The sequence below is a fragment of the Bombus vancouverensis genome, chromosome 15 (genome assembly GCF_051014615.1).
Source record: "Bombus vancouverensis nearcticus chromosome 15, iyBomVanc1_principal, whole genome shotgun sequence".
NCBI classification, from domain to species: Eukaryota; Metazoa; Arthropoda; class Insecta; order Hymenoptera; family Apidae; genus Bombus; species Bombus vancouverensis.
This window is the reverse complement of record NC_134925.1, coordinates 839,092-857,368: the sequence shown is the minus strand read 5'-3', so window position 1 is coordinate 857,368 and position 18,277 is coordinate 839,092. Positions and strand designations below refer to the sequence as shown.

Below are 18,277 nucleotides of genomic sequence, written 5' to 3'. Positions count from 1 at the left end.
TACAGGCGACGCGAGGGTTAACAAAGTCTGTTACATGCTGTCGGCCTATCGGACATCGTCTAATCGATTTTCTAAATGTTTAACAAGAATACACACGTGTTCCTTCTCCCTATATTATTTACACACATTAACGGTCTCCTAGCTCATTCGCAACTTGCCCGTCAACGTGACGCTATCGTTCCACGGTAAAAGCAACTATCTCGTTGCAGAGTATAGATGGAGACTAGAGGAGCCGGAAAACCCAAGTTAAATCGACAGAGGACGATTAAGCCCGACGAGCTATGGCCTGTCCATGTGACGTTTCACGCTTCGAAAGCCTAGAAAATTTGACACGCCTCTCTCCCAATTATCGTTCTATTCTATCGTCCTTCAACTTTTCTTGGAGAAGCCGTTTCTTCTCCGCTTTCTTCCTTCATTTTTTATCACATTTTCACCATAGGCGTTTGCTTTCTAGTAGTAATACCTTTCCTTTCCTTCTTCTTAGCCATAGCATTTCTTCTTTTCCTACCACGAGTCTTGATTCTTTCGTATTCGTCCCTATTTCACGTTCCATCCGCTTATCCGTCTTCCCATTTAGCCGGATCGTTCCATCCTTCTTTCAGACGTTATTCTTTTGTTACTCTCGTTTCTACTACCCCTGTTTGTCAAGTTATTTTCGTCTGTTCCGTGTCCTCCACCCATCCAGTTTCCATCGTGCTTTATACCGTTTCGTTTCCCCTATCTCCTTTCTTTTGTCCGTACGTTGCGTTGCAGCTTCAGGATCCTCTGTATCCGTTCCATTTCGCATTTCTTCTCTCTCTGTCTGTCTATGATTCCTTTGTATCCTGCTTTTCACATCACTTTTCACCATTATAATTCGTCCACTCTTTTTCTTTATGTGACATCTCTCCTCTTTATTACCCTCACCACCATCACCGTCTACATTCTTGGTGCATTCTTGTTCGCCCTTTTTTCTCTCCTCTTTGTTCTCTTTGTTCTTTTCAAACTTTGTGTTTGTATTTTTGTTCTCTCCTTACGCGTTCTTTGCCTTCTCGGTTACATGTTTCTCATCATATTCTTCACTTTCTAATCCCCGATTGAAAACCTCGCGGTGAAATTTATAATCCATAATATCAGCGTACATCAATTATATCAATTATATCAAGATACAAAAAATATGTATACCAGAGTAACAGACGTTTTATGCGGATGAAGGCTCCCTAAACAAATTTCAGCCGCAAGAAGGTTTCATATAGATATAGCAGCGTTATGCTTAAATGCACGATGTTACGACGGGCGACCCTCTGCCTAGATCACGCCATATACCGCGGGCCAGACGGGAACCAGATGTCCGCTCATCCTTGCTGCGTACCCTCAATAGTCTTAAGGACCCATCATAAATCTCAGTAATTTGCTAGCTAAGGTCCTTCAGACCCAACAAATATCTTTTTTCCGAATCATTTCTAAAGATTATTGTCTACTACGGCTTTTTTTTTAATATTTATTAAAATTACAATCAATTCTCACGTTGAGAATTTTCAGTAATTTTTCTGACGTGGCGCAGTAACATGGCTAATTATTTATAATAAGTTAATACTTATTATAGATAAGTATAATTTGTAAGTACGTATTATAAATAAGTAAATATTACTTAATTTAAATAACTAATTGAATCTATTGTTTAGGTCTAGCGGGTAGTGTCCCTTCAGCCTGCGGATCTGGTCCGACGTATCAAGTAGTCCAGTGATTAGCGGGTTTCGGTGTTTGTTGACTCTTTTGCTATATCTGTCGCTATATTTTGCTATTTCCTTCTTGACTGTGGGTATCTTGAGGTCGCGATGTATTGTTTCGTTGGTAACATTCCAAGGTGCATCAATTAAGGATCTTAGCGTTTTCGATTGGAAGCGTTGAAGTATTTCAATGTTGGAGTTACTTGCTGTTTCTCATAGTTGGATTCCGTAGGTCTAGACAGGTTTTATTACGGTCTTGTAGACGGTAATTTTATTCTGTATGTTTAGTTTGGAGCGTCGGCCCGTGAGCAAATAGAATTTTTTTAGTTTGTCCTTTAGTTGCTTCGTTTTATCTGAGATGTGTTTTTTTTCATGTTAGTCTCCTGTCCAGGGCCATGCCCAGGTATCTGACTGAGTCCTTGCTAAGAATTGTTGTATTGTTGATGGTGACCTGGGGACAGGTTTGTTTTCGGAGCGTGAAGGTTACATGTGAGGATATTTTTCGTTAATTTTGAAGCCCCATTTATGAAACCACTTTTCCATAGATTCGAGACATCGCTGGAGAGTGGATGAGGCAATTACCGGGTCTGCGTGGGAAGCTAATAGCGCTGTGTCGTCAGCAAATGTTGCTATTGTTATCTCGTTTGATATAGGTAAGTCGGTAGTGTAGATGGACAACAGCAGGGGTCCGAGGACACTACCTTGGGGTATGCCAGATTCTATTGGGAATGTTGTGGATGTGGGGTCTAAGCATTTAACCATGAATTGTCTATTGGTTAGGTAGGACTTTAGGATGGAGTAGTAGGGGTGTGGTAGGATCTTTTAAAGTTTGTATAGTAGCCCTTCATGCCATACTTTGTCGAATGTCTGTTGGATGTCTAGGAATACCGCTGAACAATATTTTTCTTTTCAAGGGTTTGGCTGATCATGTGAGTTATGCGATGGATTTGCTCTACTGTTGAATGCTGTTTCCGAAAGCCGAATTGGTGATCTGGGAGTGTTTTCAAATTCTCTAGGAGTGGAAGGAGTCAATTCGTTAGCATCTTCTCGAATAGTTTAGACAGGGTAGGTAAAAGACTAATTAGACGATAGGAGCTAGTTTCGTATATCGGTTTTCCGGGTTTAGGGATGAGGGTAATCGGTGAGATTTTCCAGGCCTTAGAAAAGTATTCAAGGCGAAGAATAGCGTTAAAAATCGATGTGATGAGTGCAATCCCTTTTATGGGAAGTTCCTTGATTGCTTTATTGCCTATTAGGTCGTACCCTGCTGCTTCCTTGGGATTTAGGCGACTGATTGATTCCATAATCCCTGCAGAAGTGAAGGGTTCAATAGGAGGGGACATTTGGAAGGGAAAGTGCAGGTATTCAGTAACGTCCGCGGCAGCTTTGGAGGAATGGGGTTTGAATACTTTAGACAAGTATTTAGCAAACAGGTTGGCTTTTTCTATAGGGCTACGCGCCCATCCACCTTGCGGACGGCGGATTGGAGGGATTATTTGGGGGGGGGCGAGTTTCCTGGAGGCCTTTCATAGTGAGTAGTTGGAGTCAGCTGTGGGGGACAAATTGGCGAAATATTTATGAAAACAGTCATTTTTGTAATTTTTTATGGTTTTGGATAGCTTTCTAGTTGCGTTGTTTAGTTTGCGTTTGTCATCCGGTGTTCTATGGGTCTGCCATACTCTTCTTAGTCTACGATTTCCTGCTATTTTTTTTTAGTATGTATTGGGGATATTCTTGTTTGCTGATGGACGTCTTTGTCGGTGTTGAGAGGCGGATGGCGTTTATTATGCTCGTGTTTAAGTATTCCGTGGCTGCTTCGATTTCTTCCTTAGTTTTTAGTGAAGTTAAGGCTGAAGTTGAGTGTGTAAAGACTTCTTTAAAGAGCTGCCAGTTGGTGTGTTGGTTGTGAATGGAGCCATTAGGTGTATTCTCGATAATTGTTGAACTGACTGTTGCTATTACTGGGAAGAGAGATCAGCCGAGGAGTTGATTTGTACGTATCTTGGCGGGATATTTTTAGTTATGAAGAAGTCAAGAAGGTCAGGTATTTTGTTAGTGTCAGTGGGCCAGTATGTGGGTTCGTATGTGGTGAGGTAGTTGAGGTTGTTGGTTATTATGCTGTTTAAGAGATTTTTGCCTCTTACTGTGACTTGTCAGTCTGCTGCCCCATTGGGTATTTTTGGCGTTATAGTCTCCTCCAGCTATGAATCTACTGCCCAGGGTGTCAAGGAAGTTATCAAAGTCTTCTTTGGCAATGGAGTGTCTGGGAGGGCAGTATACTGCTGAAGTGGCGATTGTACCATGGCAGTCTTCTATTGCTACGTTTGTTGCTTGGAGGTAGTCTTTCTGGAATGATGAAAGTTCGTAGTGCTTAATGCTGGATTTGATTATGATTCGGGTGCCGCCGTGGGCCTTTCCGCTGGGATGTTGGGTATGGTAGAATTTATAACCATTTATTTCCAGATAGTTTTTGTCGGTGAAGTGGGTTTCCGATACGAGCATTACGTCGATTTGCAGCTGTTTTAGGAAGAGTTCTAGTTCAAATTTGTGTTGAGCTAGACTGTTGGCATTCCAAAGAGCTATGCGTCTTGGTTTCATTTTGCGTCGGGGCGTATTAATTTATCCATGATGAGTGTTAATAAAGATAGTAAGTTATTTATTTGTTCTGATTGTTTTTCGATTAATTTTTCGAGTCTAGAGAAGTTGTCTGTGTTTTATGGATTGGGGATACTATTTTAAGAACGGTCCCTGTGGCTATTCGGATTATTTTGGATTCCTTGTACTGCTTGGGCATAAGAGGTTGAAGTAGTGGCGAATTTAGGAGAACTGGGTATTTGATTGGTTATCTCTTTTGCTCTGAGTTTAGGGTACTTATTTATGTACAGGGTTTTGTAGGCTGAGCAGCCTTTGTAGTTAGCAGGATGGTCACCTTGACAGTGGATGCACTTCGCTGGGGTTTCCGGTGATTTACTACACTGGTCAGTGGGGTGTGTACCTGCACATTTAACGCAGCGGAAGGTATGGTTGCAGTATTTTTGCGTGTGACCGTACCTTTGGCACCTTTTACATTGCCACAGCGGTGGTTCGAATTTTATTATTGCGTTCATTAGGCGACTGATGTTGTAAATTTCCTTATTGTTAGGTTTTTGCTTTATGTCGATAAAAAATAAGGATAACAGGTCTTTCGAGACTCTATGCCTTATGTTACTAACGTTGACGACTTCGTGGCCGAGTTTTAAGAGTTCGAATTTGAGTTCATCTATGTCCGCTGAGTGGTGGATGTTGCGTAGAACCACTCGAAAAGGTCTTTCTTGTTTGAGCTGGTAAGTGTGAAAGTTGGCGTTTAAGGTCTTAAGTAGTTTGGTGAGTCTTCTGTATGCATCAGGGTTTGTCGGTAGAATTTTTACTTTGTTGTTGTTGATTTTAAGGTTGCATTCTTCTTTGGAGATATCTCTTTCTATGGACTTGATCATCGTTTGTATGTCAATGACATCATCAACAAATATTGGTGGGGGAGGGGAATTTCTTTGTGTGTCGTTTGTGTTTGTTTTTGGTGTTTCTATCTTTCGCTTCTTAGAATTTTTGGCGTCATTGGTACGGAGGGATCTGTTGCACTTTTGCCACGGAGGAGGTAGCGCGGAGCAGTTATGAATTTGCTCAGGAGAGCCTGGTCGTGATTCATGGGCCATCATCGAGCTAGTTAATTCAAAATGAATAACTAGTCGTGAGGCTATGAGGCTAGTAATTCGGGTAGAGGTTAGGAGCGTGGGATTTTTTTCTCTAAAGGATAGGAAACACTTGGCTGTGTTCATTTTCGACGGTTGGGCGACACGTGTTGTTTTACGAACTTCACAGAGCACTAGACACACGTCTGCACGCTTCGGTACTCAACAGCGAACTGACTACGGCTTGACAAGGGAAAGTTAGTTTTTCTCACGTACGATGCTTCCTACTAGCAACTTTCTATCGAGGGCGACTAAGACCCTTCCTAGTCCACCAACCTTCGTTTATCCAATCAGAAGCAATGTATACTGCCCTCACTTTCCTGACCAAAAATGTCATGAACAAATCCGATGGTCCCGTGCGCTAGACAAACCCATCGCTAGCTTTCCTCCGACACAGCATCGTCACTCAAACTTACTTCTTCTACATCGCTAGAAAAGTCAACAACTATGTAGAAAAAATCTAACGCCTAACGTCTAAGTCTAAGCACAACGTTAGAGGAGTATAACTCACATCAACTATCTAAGTCGGTTATCGGGATTATCGAACATTCACCTCCTCTATTAAGTATCCTCTAGTGCTACGTCCACTAACATACTAAATTCAACTAGAGCCTTGCTCTATTGTGCATATCTATCTTATATTCGTGTGACAAGTTGTTATCTACGATTTATACCTACTTAACAGTGTAACTTAAGTGTTGGAAATATATAACTTATAATTCTGTGAATCACAGTGTTATACTAACTGAATCACCCCTATTATCTTAACCGAAATCAGGGGATCGATCAACTCGTGGTGTCGATTACTATAATCGTAACGGGAATTTACGATTCCCGTTGACGCCTCTCCTCGCGATTGAGTCTCCCCGCGATTGGTCGAAAATACACACGAATTTCTTCAAATTTCATAAAATTGCAAGAAGCAATTAACACATTCACTTAACTGACAGCTGCGAGATCGATAGATATTTTTTCTTTCCATTTTCAAATTACTGCAAATGCCATTCTAGTACTATATCTGCAAGCAATAAAATTTGCGTGGCAGTGAATGGGTTAACAGAAAACATAACGGCGAAAAATATATCAAGCGAAACTCCTTGATACACTGCTTCGTAATTAAAATATAATACATAATATAATACAATAAATAAATATAATACAATAATAATATAATATAAAATATAATAAAATGTAAATCCAATAACGTAAATTGACTCTAAAGAGAAAGACGCTGCAAATAAAACATCGTATCAACACAACACAACATTAACCTTTAATGATTTACCTTTTCAAATCGTTATCGTTAAACTCTCATTTTCATTCGTCCAATCCTTCATCTACGATCCGTCCCTTTATCCCCTTCTTTTCTTTAGTGTTCCAATATTTTGTTCTAACAATTTTTGAACTGCTCGCTTCTATATTTCATCCTCTGTTCCCATTTTACACCCCCGCCCCCATTCCCACCCCTCTATTCCTAAGCGCGTGACCTTGTTTCGCTCTCAACGAAGCGACCGACCAATGATGCAACAAAAGCGACAAGAGCGACAAAAACGACAAAAACGGCAAAAGGACGGATTCCGAGCCGACCGAATCGATTTCCCGTCGATATGAACGCGCGTCGCTCTCTTTCGGGGCAAACGCAAATGAGCAAATTCATTGAGCGCGTAAACGACCGTGTATCGAAAACAACCGCTGCTCGTTCGACCGACATTCAGATATACAGGGTGGTTTGTAACTGGCGGTACAAGCGGAAAGGGGGTGATTCTACGCGAAAAAAGAAGTCGAAAATATAGAATAAAAATTTTTCGTTTGAGACTTTGTTTTCGAAAAAAACGACTTTGAATTTTCGCTCGGTACGCGTGCACTTTATCACGTCTCGTTATAACGGATCTCACTGTAGATCGTTGTCTCGATGGAAAAATTAAAAAAAAAAAATTTTATTCTATATTTTCGACTTCTTTTTTCGCGTAGAATCACCCCCTTTCCGCTTGTACCACCAGTTACCAACCACCCTGTATAATTTTACTACGGTCTCGAAACGTGCAACTATCATCACACATATAATCGAATCTTAGTTTTGTGGAAAGTGCGCACGTTACTTTTTACAATATTATCGCGTACGTTGTCACGGACGCACACTTGTAGGCAAAATTTAGCGGTATCGACAGATTTTTGCGAATATCTGGAAAACTGGAAAGGCCCAGGGTTAGGGGGTTAGGTTTACACAGCATCATGCCCCCGACAAAATTACTTAAAAAATTACTGAAATCAGCGAGGTGAGCGAGACGTCGATATCACCTGTTTTGCATTCTGAGATTGGATAATAATATTGAATCATTTCACTTTAGAATTCGTAGAATTTAAAAAATTTTTAAGAATTTGTTCCGTTCCCTCTTAAAATTCGTTCCATAATTGCTATGCGATACATATTATTAGAGAAGAAGATGCGCATCCAATGTTTCATTTTTTTACGACGGTTTTCTACGCCTGATCAAATCTGAAAATAGCGATGATTTACCGCTAGATCTGTAATACGTAGATAACGAGAGTAATTTTTAGACAAAGCGATACAACTTTTATAATAATAAATATAATTTCTATAATAATAAATGTGCTCCTTTGTCATTTTCCTTCTACTCAAAAAAGTTGTCTCGAGCGATTTATCTTCGCGTCAGAGTGAATCATCCGTTCCACGGTGACAGTTTATCTCTCCTCTCACGGAACAAAAGAAGGGACTCGATTGGTTTGCGGCTCCTTCGAACAGTTCAAATCCGGGACCCGCCTCGATTAATCTTTACCGTATACACCAGCAGCCTTCTCTACACGCTCTTTAAATCATCCCTTCGCACTTGCCCCACCCTGTATCATCGGCTACGAAATAGAATTGAACCGAACACAAAGAGAAGGAAGTGGAAACTTAAAATCACGTGCTTTGGATTCTCCATAGAAAGAAAGCTGCTCCTGATGCTGTTGTGCGACTAAAGGAAATAGCTTTAACGAGTTACGAAATCCTCGTTTCCATTTCTTTTACTATTCACGTTACGATGCTGTCTGTCGCTCTCTGATTCATATTTCATATTTCAAGCTCTGTTTACCTCTTTTATTATTATTTATTATTAAATATCGTAAGAAAATGTAAATTTGCAACGCCTGGCACGGCTGCCTGGCTGGCCTTCGTCACGATCCCTTGGCTGCGGGAAAAAGAAGCGTGTCAACACCGTGTCACGGTGCTATAGCGTAGCAGGCTGCAACGTTCTGCGACGACGAGATGCCCAGTATATTGCAGTATTCTTTGTGAAATGTTCGACGAGGTCGAAAACAGGCGAACGGAACCGACACTTTTACGCGTTTCCTATACACCCCATTCATCCTTGAATAAACGCGGCGTCTCGGACAAATCGGGATCCGTCTATATCGATAATAGATTATATTCCACCGAAATTCGCTTACACTATATGATATATATTTCTTTTTAATAAGAATATTTATTTTGCTCGTGCCATATGCGTTTATAGGAATAAGAAAAATATAGTACAAGTAACACCAGCAACTCCGAGGCAAGGAATCGAGATGTATAGAGAATACAAGAATGCAGAAATTCAAATTTCCAAATCTATCAAAATCGTGCGGGGGAAAAAGGCATTCGATCGATTTTCAAGCGACTCTTAAACACGAAGAATGCGCGGTAACTCTTAAATAACAGCTTGCAGCAAAACAGAAGAGAAGAGAAGAGAAGAATAGAGTAGAACAGTGCCAATTATAATTGCGACACGTTAATTGCGGTGCGTTAGTTAGGTGATTGGACGAGGGTTGTAAAATCCATCTCTCTGCGTCCAGGTCTGCCACCGTCTGTTTATCGTTTTCGAACTGTCCAGGGAACTATGGAGCGCTCACTCCGCACCGAAACTGGCCCGAAAACATTGGCATTATGCCGGCGTGGCATAGTACCGCGGATTTATTGTCAGTCGGTATAACGACTCGTTTGGAAACATTTTAGTCCCATATCAGGTTACACGACAAATCGCAGACATTCCTTGTAAAAAAATATACCTATTAATTCTATCCCTACCTAATGTCTAGAAATCTAATATCTAGAAGGCTTAGCCTTTCGAGGAATTACATAGCGCAAGGCGCAAGCGGACGATTTTAAACGGTGAAAACGAAAAGTCCCTCCCGATAAGGAATGGGAAGATATTACTTCGTATTTCCAATACGGAGCAGGATCTACGAATTACGATACCGGAATATTATTCGTAACAGAGCGATCCTTTTCAGTTCAGTCACGTAGATGCCGCGGCAACATTTCCATGCTCTGTTCCTTCCTGACCTGAGAAAGTTACAGCGGCAATCCGTAAAACAGATTTCCCAGAAACTGCTTCCCCAGGTAATTTAATTTAGTTAACGTTTATGTACTTTATTCTGGCACATATATATATCGGAGATGAAAGAACACCGGGGTCTTTCTTTGGAATTCTTCGGAAAATCCCCAATACTTTAGTCTTTATGACTTAACCCGATTATAATTGTCCGAGATTTGTGATAGTGAGCTTCGGCTGGAAGTGACAACTAGTCTCTGAACGTAGCCGCGGTCACGGGATGAACGTTTTTACCTAATAGAGGTATAGAGTTGAGGTGTAAGTGTTGTCCGTGATAATTGTAGCGCTGGCTGTAGATGTCGCTGCTGGGGTACTGCTGCTTTTTCTTCTGATTTAGATGCGTGGAAGAAAAATCGGACTCTGGTCGCCGGGATTCGAACCCGGGTTCCGAACGTTCGTAACCTAAGGTGCTAATCATTGCGCTGCCGTTATCCGACACTAGTTAGTGTCGAGTGGCTGTATTTGCTGTTGAGTGCCGCCACAGAGTAACTGTATAGCTCTCATTAAAAAGAAATAGTTGTAGCGGCACGCGACAGTAAACCCTCCAACGGTTTCTGTCCCGTGGCTTACTATACAAAGACCCCATTCTTCGGACAAGATGATTGCCAGATGTCGATACATCTTCACAGTATATTTCCAGCTAGCCTAAGAACCCGCTATAAATCTTAGGATTTTGTTAACTAAGGTCCTTCAGAAGGACAAACAGTCTTTATCCTAATAGTCCCTAAATCTACCATCTACTACGGGAAGATACAGGAAATCTGTTTTTCTTCCCGCTGGCAATTTTCTCTCAAGGGTGGTTAGCATTCTTCTTCAACCACCAACATAGAAATTAACCAATTAGCAGCAACGCCAATTTCCCTTACTTTCTGAAGGAAGGCTTTTCTCGACGAATCCGATGATCTCGTGTCCTTAGACACACCCCATTATAGTTTTCCTCTGTGGCATCATCGGGACGGGAAATTCATTCTCTCTCACGATCTCATCGATGAAAAGAGTAACCCTTTACGACCAGTGAATATTACGCGTCCGACTTAGATTTTGTGAGCACGTTCATTTATCATCCCGTCGATCGCGGATTCGTTATTGAACCTAGGATCATTGTCATTAGTTTCTCGAGTATCTAATTACCACGGTTACTTGTCCGGTTCTATGATAATCGTATTTGCACTAGTCAATGTCTTCTCTATTGCATAACGACAACGTGTAATCCAAACGAAGATTCGTTTCACGCCCCTAACCCTAATTCTAATGTAAACCCGACATATATAAAAGTAAAAAAATCCCAAAGGAAAGGCCCCGATTGAATACAGATGGTATACAGAAGAAACTTCATCTTCCTTAATATAATAATTAGTTGATGATTAGCCCGTCAAAGTCAAATTCAAAATCCAAATAAACAACATTTCATACGCATCGAACAGTTACTTAATATTACTGTATTACTAATAGCAATTATTAGTTATTACTAATAATAACCATAATAATAACCATAATTACTATTAGAAAATATTATGAAAAACGTCTTTGAATCATCTGAATCATAAGCATCTTGCATGTCTTACAACCCTTGAATCTTACAGAAATATACAATCTTAATGAATATTTTCCTCCTTTTTAAACAATCTCACATTTATGTATGAATATAGCGGAAGGTTAGATTGATTCTCATGAATATGCAAACTAAAAGTCCACGCCAAGTTTAAAGGAAAGTTGAGAATTTTGCAAGTACGCGAACCTTATTAAGGTGTGAATTCGATTGGGAAATTATTACCTCGTGGAATAAAAACCAGCTTATCGAAAATTTTCATTTTCTCCTGTGAAAAATCTAATTTTACAGTTTTAATACAGTTCTGGATATTGATACTTATCATAAATGTTCCTTCTTGGTAAGTTGAACATTTCAACACCCTACATCTAATTAAAATTCCACTAGAAAAATTTCCGCATGTGCCCCCCAAAAAATTTAACTTTATGTTTTTCAGTTTGCTAAACTTCCTATTTCTTCAAGTGTTGTGACAATATCTTTATGTTGGTCACAAGATAGCTTCAGTCATAACTCTTACATCTTATAAACTGTACAAGTACATACATATTTATCTTGTAGAGCAAAATGCCTGTGACCACAATATAAATTGTACATATAATATAATAATAAATAAATTATACATCATAATCATACATATAGGGAACGTAGCACGTTTAATATAAACACATGTACGTGTATAATTGTCTATATTCTCTAAATTAAGTTCAAAGAGGCACTCACCTTTCAGCGCAGCTTCCAAACCACGTAACCTTCCGACGATTGCAGCAAGCTGTGACTTATACTTTAACGAATCTTTCTCAGTTTGCTCGCTGAGTGCACGTTTCAACTTCCTATCCGCTTCCTGTTCCTTTATCGCAAGTGCGTCCTGAATGTGATCGGTGTGCACCTGCCCTTGCAGTTTCAGCTGCCGTCGTATCTCGTCCTCGAATCTTTTCTGCTCCTCCAGCAACTATGATCACCACAGCATAAAAAGATTAATCATTCTTCGATCTGTCTCCGACGATTTTCGTTTCTTATTGAACAATCCGTATCAATTTAGTAGTCCATTTATTTAGACATTTATCAAACTAAAATGGATAGAACGAGTCTCCAGCGAATACAATGGGCCATCGAGCGCGTTTTCAGTCGAAGCGAAACGTCCCACGTACAGGTGAAATAAGAATAAAATGAAATAAAATAAAAATAAAAATGCGTGAAAAAGGAAAAGCGAGAAGACGGGGCGGAGGGCGGCGGGCAGCGAAAAAGTGAAAAATATGATTCTTGACACTCCGGCAGTGTTTCCCACATGTTGCACCGTGAAAATTAAGTTAAACGGACGACCGACCGCCCGCGTCAACCAGAAAGAAATTTGAAAAGGGCACAAGTTAAAAAAAACCGATACTACATATCGGGATCGAACAAATCCGCTGCATCGTTTTCTAATCTATTTCGAAAGATGAGAAACTGTCCGGTCCACGGCCACCTGCCGTGATAATTGCGCAGTGAATTGGAATCGAAAGAACCGTGCATATCTGAATAATTTCACACTCGTACAAAGCAACATCGCAGAATAATCTTCTCATAAAAAAGTCGAACTTAATACAACCGACTCTAAACGTCCGAAGCAAAATGTGTTTTACTGCTCTTGGAATCTGAGTAATTTCCCATTGTCCTCGAAACTTGCAGCTCTGAGTCCAGAGATAAAAGTTGGACGGAACCGATTCACAGATCAATTTCTTCTTCGAGAGTTGCTTAAATCGACTCGAAAGTTCGGGTTTAATAACACGGAATCGAGTTTTTCACGATTGATACGTATTTCCGACCAATTTCCGACCCATTTCCGACCGACGGAACGCCTGAAAAGATATCCGGCAGTGATAGTTTCAGTTTAGCGGGCGATCCACCGGTGTCGATGTCGATAGCCACCCGATTTCGGCGACGAGAATGCACGAGTCGATTATTTTAATATTCAACGGACGCCGATTCTTGCACTCGGGAACCTTTAAACTGACGGTGGGAAAAGCAGAGAAGTTTCTCGGCATGCTTCGATACTCCATCTACGAAATGAATTTTCTTCGAAATCTACCGCGAAAGTGGTAGGGAAATTTAGACGCTTCAACAATATGATTGAAAGTCGAAAGTCAATAAACTCCAATGATGTTTCTTCGATGAAATTTCACGTTGAATTTATTGATTCAACGCGTATTTTTCTAGATTTGTTGTAAAATTTCGAAATATCAGGAGCGAAATATTTAATTTTATAGAAAATACAAGTTAAATTTGATCTAGTTAAGAAGCAAATTTTGATTTTACTTCGCATTGAAATAAATAATATATAATTCTACTAAATATAAATATAGAATTGTCTGAGAGCACAACATACCAAATAAATGATAATGAGAATAAGATTCTCGTGAATATTCCTTATTTATTCTTGATTCAATTTACGAATACTTATTGCACGTACTGTAAAATAGATTTATCACATTCCCAAATATTTCAACTGTTATTTCGTAGGTAATTATTGAAATCCACGAGCAAAGCCCAAAACTAATATCTGCTGTAACAAAATAAGATTCATGAAATTAATAACAGCCGTACAGTGCAACCGAAGCTAGGAAAGAGATCAAGTAGTATTAAACCAAGTGGAGTCGGACATTCGATATTTTACAACTGTTCACGTACTGAACTGATTATAAAATCCATTCAATAAGATCTCCATATTTTCTCACAGTACTATAAAAGAAATTTCATTCGAAAAATAAGTTTTACGTAAAATATCAAAAGCAAAATATGTTTTATAATATTTAGAAAAGAAAAAAAACAGACATACTTTTATCCAAGGTTCAACATAACGTAAGAACATGACATACGAAACGTCCAAAGTAAAGTAAAGCAGATACTATTTACAATATCTATAGTATGCAAGAAATTTCTCCTTCTTCCTTTTTCTTTTCCTCTTTTTTTAAATATAACAGCGTACACAAACACTTAAATTTTCATAAATATCTGCAATCTAATTATGTGTTAGTAAAATATAGCGCATTTGAGCGCGATTCTCCAGTTTAGTTTCAGATAAGCGTCCACTCGCTCTATTCTCCCGCTGTTTAACCTCAATTTTTTACCTTAATTTCAACAACGTTGATCTATATATTCAACTCTCATTTGCGAAATAAATCAACCCGGAAAGAGGCAGAGCAGAGAGGGTTCAAATTGAAATCGCGTTACCGGAGAATTTTTCTCTCGACTATGCTTGTGGCTGGTTCTAAATTATTCCACGCTGCGTCCATAAAGTCTGGATGGCCCATAACGGGAGCAGAAGGCACACACGCCGATCGATATCGTTCGAACGGGGCAAAAGGGGGAAAAAGATCGAAAGCGTCGTCCGATCTGTCTGTGTGATCAGGCAGTTTTTCGATTTACGCACGCCCGTACCGAAAACAATGTTCATGCCTTCATCCAGGTTGCTAGCGCAACACTTGTTCAAGACGATACATTTACGAAAAACCGGATGTACGGCCTAATCTACGTTGTGCCACCATCTACCTTAAAGATCGCTCAAAAGCCGCAGCAACAACCTAAGAAATACGCTGCCTTCTTTTATATCGGTGCGTGAGGATGGAAATGCGCGTGTGACAGATACGATATATCAGCATCCGGTATGCATCGTTGTTGAATTGAAAATAGTTCAGTATAGTCGCCAAGGAAGCAAAGAAATAGAGTTTATTCAGAAGAGAAAGAAAAGCAAGAAGAACAGAATGAAAACTGTCGACTCGTGAATTTGTAATCCATTGTCTATTTGCTGTTGTAATTTGAATAATAATTTCTCGAATTCGAAAGATAATTCCGTCCAGAGAAAATCGATGAAATGTGGTGTGTTTATCGAGACTTTCGGGGATTGAATGGTCGGAATAATTTTTACATAATATTCGAGAAATTGAATATTTCAAACATCTAAAAGATTGAATCATTAGACCAGTTTTTGAGTCATTCTCTCTCTTTTCTCTTTCTCTTTTTTTTCTCTCTTCTTTTCATGATTATCGCATTAATGTAATTTGGAAGTTGAACTTTGGAAAAGAAATTTTACAAACTATCCTCAATACCATTGGTAATAGTTCACCAACTAAAAAATTGCGAAAATATGTAGATACTAGAAAAATGTCGCATTCTTATACGTTCTTTTTATCGCTGTAACACAGGAATCAGAATTACGTCACGACTGAATGTGTTTTCATCGATGGTCCAGATCAATATTCAGGTCAAATAATCATCAGGCTTTCTGTTTGGTACCATTGACGTCAAAATTTAAGCCCTACGTGAATGTTTAATTCATGAAGGATGGATGTTTAGAACATGCGCAAACAAAGGAGAATTACAAAACACCTTTCCACATCCACACAGGATGTGGATGCTAAACGCTCGATACTAAAATTCTCGCATGAAAACACATACCGTGGTGATTTGTTGCTAAAGAAAATGAGGTACGTCAACTCTGAGCCCCTCGTTTACTGAAAATTGAAAGCCTTTGAAGAGACGCGTATAATGTTAACGCGAAGCTCTCCTGGACGGACAGAAGGAATACTTTATGCGCAAATGTCAAGTAACAATTTAGTAGGTCCACTCTTTCATCACGATCAACTCGTCCACGCCACTCTATAGCAATTTCTGTCAAAAATTCTCTCTTCCTGTCGCCCAGACTACCCTATCTATCCCTCTGTGAGGTCACGTTGACAATTATTCACGACTACCTACATTGCCAGTTTCTTAACTTACATATTCTTTCTGCGATCTCCCAAATCTTCGAATAAGACCGAAAACAGCGGATTCTCGACTGTGTATTAAGTCCTTGACGGGATTTCAAAGTCGTTCGAGGAAGAAATGATTTCATCGATATTACAAATCGTGTTCCGATCGATCGAGCAACTTTCAAAGCTTCCAAATCGACTTGAGTCTCTCAGTTCTCGGAAGGTTTATATTTTCGATTTTACGAGTCGCAACAGAAGCCGTCGTTACAATAAAAGAAATCCTGACCAAGGACATTTCATTTGCAACTAAACTGTTTCGCGTGGCTAAATTACTTTTTAGATTAAACGTGCGATCAAATGAAATGAAATTTTTAAGATATTGCAAATTTTTTCAAACATTCGTATTACATTCATAGAAATGTACGATTCATTAAATAATAATGTCTTTTGAAACAATTCTAATATTTTCAGAATTACAGGATTCGGGTACATGGCACTAGAATTTATTTCCTTAAAATACGATACAAAATACTTTTAAGTACACAAATTTAAAAAAAAAACAAATTTTCAAGCCCCTAAACAACAAATGTTTCAATTGAGAGCAAAATATGTACAATGAAAATAATTAAACCATATACGTCAGCGTGTAGTCAGCATACGTCCAATCGATGCACTATCGTCCTAAATTTTCTCTATGACCCAGTCAGATCCGTTAACTTGTATCCCGAATGGAATCGAGGGCAAACTCCGAAACGAACTTCGAAATGAACTCCGAAGCAAACTCCGAAGACAACTATAACGATAGCAAGTCATAGTGATTCCTCCGAGCGAGAATATCTCGGTGTGACTAGGCACGTGTATACCGGATATACTGCAAGGTTAGTCTAAAGAGATAATATTGCCTACCACTAGCAAAATATTGGCGGCATGCCAAATGGAAATAGGTAAAAAGTCCGAAGGATGGCAACATGAACTCTCCAACTCTTTTTCCACTCATCATCCTTTGCCAAATAGACAGATATACGCTCGTATACGTATACAGAGATACGAGATACGTAACATTTTCCATATGCAATCGCACAGAACGACCAAAGTATGCAACGGAATGTGCCATCGCCTTTTCTAATGTCATATTCTATTCGTTATAATCATGAAACCGTGTATACCCACCGTTTACTTTCACGAGGCAGCTACCGATTCAAACCCTCTTCATACTAATTTATTGTTACCTTGCGGGGGTTATTGCCGACGGCGTCATTACCTTCACGCGTGTTTCGTTAATTTCCCACGGGAAATTGGTCACATAATTTTCAAATGGACTACGCCTGAGAATATAAATTTGAACTGCACGGTATTACGCGTGATAATACTATGATTTAATATTTTCTTCAGTCTCGTTGGAAAGTTTTGCGTTATTTCTTCCAGATTTGTGATGGGCGAATTAACGCGACCGTGATACCATACCACAGGCACATACACTCGTGTGTTTTATTTGGACATAAGGCTCAACTATGTATATATACGGAGATTTTAGAATGGAAGTAACTCTCTTACCTTTTTGTTAAACTCGTCCTGAAGAATTTGCTTCTCCTTGTCCAGCTCGAGGCATACCAAGGCGTCGAGTCTTTCCTGAGTCGCTACATCGCCCGATGATTTTAACGCTGCCTTGAGTTTACTCTCGTTGACCGTCTATAACCCGACAAAATATAGAACACTTACCGATTTTTACACTCGAATATTTGAGTGACTTATATAATATCTTATACTAATATTTACCCTCATTTTTTCCAATTCCTTTTGCAAACCATTCACTTTATTATACATGTGTAGAACGAATAAGTCAAAAGCGTCTTCGTCGATGGCCAATTTTTTCTCGTGAATGTTGATATCGGGGAAGAGTATCTGAAGTTCTTCGTTGAGATTTTCACGGGCAGTTCTGACTTGCTTCCAGTAACGCTCGGCCATATTGCTACTTTGTACTTCCATTTCGTACTTTTTCTTCGCTTCGTCCACGTCATCTAAGATTTTCTTGATATTTCTTCGAGCGGCAGTTTTCATGTGTGATGGCGCCTCGAATTTAGGGTCGTCGATTAAATTATACATCTTTTTCAACGAATCGAGTGCTTGATTGGCGTGGTCTTCCGCCTCTTTAATGGCCTCCCTCCTCTTCTCCGTTGCATCCTTTAGTCTAGAA

The 18,277-nt window shown here is 39.6% G+C and overlaps 1 protein-coding gene across 6 annotated transcripts in view; it reads right to left on the bottom strand.

Moving 5' to 3' along the window:
- Mitofilin (inner membrane mitochondrial protein mitofilin) overlaps positions 1–18,277 on the bottom strand; it is a 114,285-nt gene that overhangs the window by 93,685 nt on the left and 2,323 nt on the right. For all 6 annotated transcript variants that reach the window (XM_076624714.1, XM_076624713.1, XM_076624715.1 and 3 more), the window contains 3 exons: positions 17,860–18,271; positions 17,638–17,772; positions 12,080–12,308 (listed from right to left, as the gene is read on the bottom strand). In XM_076624714.1, the coding sequence (XP_076480829.1) occupies positions 12,080–12,308; positions 17,638–17,772; positions 17,860–18,271 (776 nt within the window). The remainder of the gene's footprint in view (positions 1–12,079; positions 12,309–17,637; positions 17,773–17,859; positions 18,272–18,277) is intronic.